Genomic DNA, 4,846 nt, shown 5'->3' with positions numbered 1-4,846 from the left:
TAGCTACAATGTCTTAGGGGGATTTTGGAGGAGGTTTTGCTTAATGGATTTTTTTTTTTTTTTTTTTAGAAACTGATTTTAGCAGTATGTTAAATATTGTCACTGCATGTAAATAAACAGAAACATTATCTGAACGTATCCAGCAGATTAAGATGTGCAGTCAAGTGAGTTAGATGACCACAAGAGAAACAAAGGCTGCTCCAAAAGACAATTCCTTTAGGTTGAGGAAAATAGTAAGGAAGAATCATCTTAAATAGTTGCACAGGCATTTTACACTGGATTTTGAGTTCTGTTGAAACCCTTTCAAATCAAGAGTCCATTTTTGTTTCCAAGCGCACTCGAGTCCCAAGGTGGTCAGAAAGAGCCTTGCAACACCTGGTGAGTCACCAGTTTTCTTTTCAGAGCATGGAAAGCTTCTGCTCCATGAAACAGAAGCATGTAACAAATAGTGTGGGAACTACCACAGTGGACTCTGCAGCTGTATGTTGACTGGGGAGAGGGGCAGAACTTGGAGAGTATCTCATCTAGTCAGTCCTAAATCCAGGAAGAAGAAATTGTTTTGTTGTGAGTTAAACTTCTTGTCATTGGAGAAAAATATGCAGATGAAAGCTAATGTTCAGTCTAGCACTGAAAGAAACACACATTATAAATTGCAGGTTTTTAATCTGAAGTTAATGTTCCTACTTAGGCATCATTGTCCATATAATATTTATAACGTCTGCTGTCACTGTGATATTAATATCTTCCAAATGGTGTTAATAACTTTAACATTGAAGAAAGAGCTTGACCGCTTCTGATTTTTTGTTATGTGACATATTTGTTATCTGCTTTTTGAGCAATGCATAAATGAACTCTGGGAAAGCTAAATCAAGAGGAAGTGCATATTTAGTTTTTGAAGTGGTGAAACTGGTAGTATAGTTCATTTTCTGTAGAAGTTCTGTCTACCACAAACTTGAGCTTCCCCTGTTTGGAAAACGGGCTTTGATTAAAGTAATCTCTTGTGAGGATCATTGCTGAAAAGAAAGCAAGATCAGGCATAGATTTGGCTCTGATTTTATTTTTATGAGCCTACTTGCCTTGAGAAGGAAGCAGAGAATGTGATGTTTGCAGAAGCATTTAATTCTTTGCTTTGTCTTAGGTACATTGTGGTTCAAATATGCATGAATAATATCTTAAGTGTATTCAGTCATAGTACATAGTAAACACCACCTTATTCCTCTTACAATTTGATGTCACTAGACATTCAGACAAGTAATTCTGTATTTTTTAAAATCTATCCTTCCCTGAAATTTCCAGATTTCCACTGAAAAAAAGCATAACAGTAGAGCCGACCATGACTCAGCCTTTTTCTGTCTGGGATGATAAGAAAGTTTCAGCACTGCCTCTTGCTCTGCAGTAATTGGCGTGGAGCAGAGGCAGGGTAGAATTAATGGGCTCATCAGCCGCTGTGGGTATAGCCAGTTACAGCAGTGTGGGGTGCAGCAGATGTTACAAGAGGATACCTAATCCTGGAGAAGAAAACAAAGAATTTACTGCTACTGAAAACATACTTGTTTGCTTATTTTGTGATCTCTATACTTTTCACTGAAGTCCCTGAAAAATTCATTAGAGGAACACAAAGCTAAGAAAGTTATGAAATTACACGGCAGCTAATTGAAAGTCCCTGTGTGTAATCCAACTTCAGATCATAACTCACAGAATACAGTGCAGCAATACCCCCATGTCCCTCCTTCACGAATGGCTGTGAGTCACTGTTAATAAATAAATATGCATCAGACTCTTTGGGCTTCATCTGTTGCTTAGATATGTGGATCCTGCGCTTAGCTTTATTTTCTGTAACTGAATTGGTTTTCAGAGGAAAATGTGAAAGTGAATGCGTTTACTGTGTAAATTCTGGCTGGAAGTCAAGAAGTTTCTTTTTCGAAGCTTGTCTTGCAATCTTCAGGGACTTCAGCTCAGGATTTATTTTCACTTATTCCAAAAAAGAAGACAATTGCTTTCTATTTTTCTATTAAAGCCCTCCCTCCCAATTTTTTTATTCATCATCTTTTTGAATTTTACTTCCTCCCTTGGATTCTTTTTTGGATATGTGGCTGCTTTTGACTGCATATGAATATCTATCGGATGTTTTCATACCACTAGTTCCCTGTATGATTTAGTTCTTCTTCCAACACAAAATTCTTTCACAGTTACAGGAAAGTTCAGGCATTTTTGAATTTTGAAATAGCCATTGGATTTGTTTTGTCCTTTCCCCCCCGCCCCCAATTTTAATTAATTTTGCCTTACACTGGAGGGGTCCCCACTTTGCTGTTAGCTAATACTACTTTTTATTACTTACTATGGTGAAGGCAGTGTTCTGATGCATACTTGACAGGGGGATCAAAGCTTGGCAAGATTCATGTTTCAAAAGCATTAATTGTGTTCATATTGCTGCAGTATATAGCCCAATATGTTACGGATATAAGAAGTCATTAATACCTTAAGGATCAAGGTATTTACAGCTAGTGCTTTCAGAAGTAGTTAGGGATTGGGGCAGTTCAGATAGACTCCATGGGAACAGCTTGACTTTCATTATTTCTTAGTAGGTACCAGAACTTTCTCAGAGCTAGATTTATTCTGGGTGTCTCCTGACCTGGTGCTCTTTTGAAAGTCTTTGTCTTGGATGAGTGGTTAGATTTAGGATGTTGCCTTAAGGTGAAACGTACAAACAGATTTAGAGGGGAGAAGCGGTTGTTACATAAATGTCCGTTCTTATGGAGATAAATAGAGCAGTAGCTTGCCGCCTCCCCACCCATTACTTATCGGCTGGCAGTTGTTCTGGAGGCCGCACAAACACCACGCTTAGCTGATCTTGCACATTTCCTGCCATTTCCCCTCTAGGTTTAAGGTAGTGTCAGTCACTAAAAACATGAGCACCCTGACTAGTGGAGAACTTCCACTAGATCCTAAAGGATCTGCAGGTGTTGCTTTCTATATTGCTAAAATATGTAAAGACTAAGCATCTACAGCAGTCCTCAGCTGAAGAGTTTCTTGCACTATTTTGTCTGCAGAAGAGCTGGAAAATTGCCCTTTTCCATTTGGTTTAAAATTAAAATGCTCAGAAATGTTTTTGGAAATTTCAGGTTACAACCTCTTGTGTTCCCCAGCAATGTACACTTGATTGCTCCCTCAGTTCTTAGTTATGATAAGATTTTAATATTTTTTTTATGGGAACATTGTAGGATAATACCTGTGGGGTCTGTAGTGTAAAACTGCATAAGTAATACAATCAGGTATTACATAGGTAGGCAGAGTAACAGAGAGTAAGGAGTCAGTGCTGAATGATTGTTGGTAATAGCATGCAAATGATCCATTACTCTTTGTAAATCTTCTGGTATGATCTGATTATTATTATTCTGAATCGAATGCTGAATCGAGTGCTAATACAGTTTGCATACAGCACCTGGTCTTCTTTCATAATCTGTCCTTTCCTCAGTACTGCAGGTAAAAACATACACCTTTTCCATATTTGACTTGCATATTCCACCTCCAGTGCAGAGTATTTTTTTCCATGCTGTCAAAGGATCATTTGAGATGCTTTTCCTGTTCTGTACTTTTCAGAAACACTGCAAAAAAAGTGTAGGATATGTTTGAATACCATTAGTGGACAATGTGTGTAACTGGTGGATGAATGGTTCTAATGCTTCAATTGTTTCAGGTGGAAAGGATACCATAATGTTCAGTGATCCAGCCTTGCCTGTTGCGCAGCGGTCCAGGTCACCGTTGTTAGCGTTCACTGATAAACCACAGAAAACTGAAGCACAAGGTGAGCACCTGCAACGTAAGGAGCATGATGAGAGCTGAGCACTCATTTCTTTCCAAATAAAAAGTGATGAATTTTCTTGCTGGGATAGCAGAAGGCAAAGTTTCAGTGGTCACAGAGATTGAATAAATCATCCACAAATGAAATGGATAGATAGTCCCAGTACAAATAGCAAAGAAACAACTGGAAAATGACTGTTGAATAGATTGCTCAGGGATAGGGATCAGGTCCTACACCTCAAAGAATTTTCCTGCCAGATAACTTGATTCTGTGAGAAGTTATTCATGCCATCTATGTTACAGTTAAGTGCTGCTGCTTTTTTTCTCTCAGTTAAAATGCTCAGTAGGAAAGCAGTCTGTGAAACTGGCTTAGCACTTGCCTGCGTTATAGCTGATATCTAGATGAAAGGCTTCCTGATTGCACCCGGTAAATTGAAATACCTGACTCATTTTTCCAGAGAAATTGACTGCTTTTTTTTTTTATAGTCTTGCATGTGTTTTATTAAAAATCCTTTCCCGACAGCAAACTTTAACATGTCTCCAAAGTCAAACTTAACTTTATTTGACAGTAGCAGGAGTGTTCTGCTGATAACCTTGATTTTTTTCCCTTAGTTGTTCATAATGGGTGGGAGATGGATTATTATGCTTGCCTATCGGCATTTGGATAAGCTCTTTAATTGGCATAACATTTTGGTATGCCCAGATCTTACTCAGCTAACCATGAAGCATCATAAACAATTTATTTGTTAGCCTTGAAACTAAATAGATTGTGGCTTAATTTTGACTTAATTATCCATGTCATCGTCTGATAAAACTTGACAGCCAGACTGATTGTTTCTTATAATCTTGATCAACTGATATTTTGCTAAAAATAAGAAATGAAACTATAGGGAATAGGTTTTCAGTGAGTAATACTAACTCATAAATATTAATTTTTGCCTGCTTAATCATTGATTTTTAATTAAATCTGCAGTTACTGAAAGTATTTATTTGGTGGCATTATGCTCTTTCCTTTCCGTGTTTGTCCTAGGTGAGGTTGGTATTA

General features: G+C 37.7%; 1 protein-coding gene across 1 annotated transcript in view; it reads left to right on the top strand.

The window, feature by feature from the left end:
* Positions 1-3,805, top strand: part of CCDC149 (coiled-coil domain containing 149) — a gene marked incomplete at its 3' end in the record, with an annotated part of 19,431 nt that extends 15,626 nt beyond the window's left edge. Inside the window, exon 8 of the mRNA XM_010139083.1 lies at positions 3,698-3,805. Coding sequence (XP_010137385.1) covers positions 3,698-3,805 — 108 coding nt within the window. The remainder of the gene's footprint in view (positions 1-3,697) is intronic.
* Positions 3,806-4,846: the final 1,041 nt, after the last annotated feature.

This window comes from Buceros rhinoceros, unplaced genomic scaffold (assembly GCF_000710305.1).
Source record: "Buceros rhinoceros silvestris isolate BGI_N320 unplaced genomic scaffold, ASM71030v1 scaffold30876, whole genome shotgun sequence".
Classification (NCBI taxonomy): Eukaryota; Metazoa; Chordata; class Aves; order Bucerotiformes; family Bucerotidae; genus Buceros; species Buceros rhinoceros.
The sequence above is the reverse complement of the archived record's forward strand: the minus strand, read 5'-3'. Positions and strand labels throughout refer to the sequence as shown.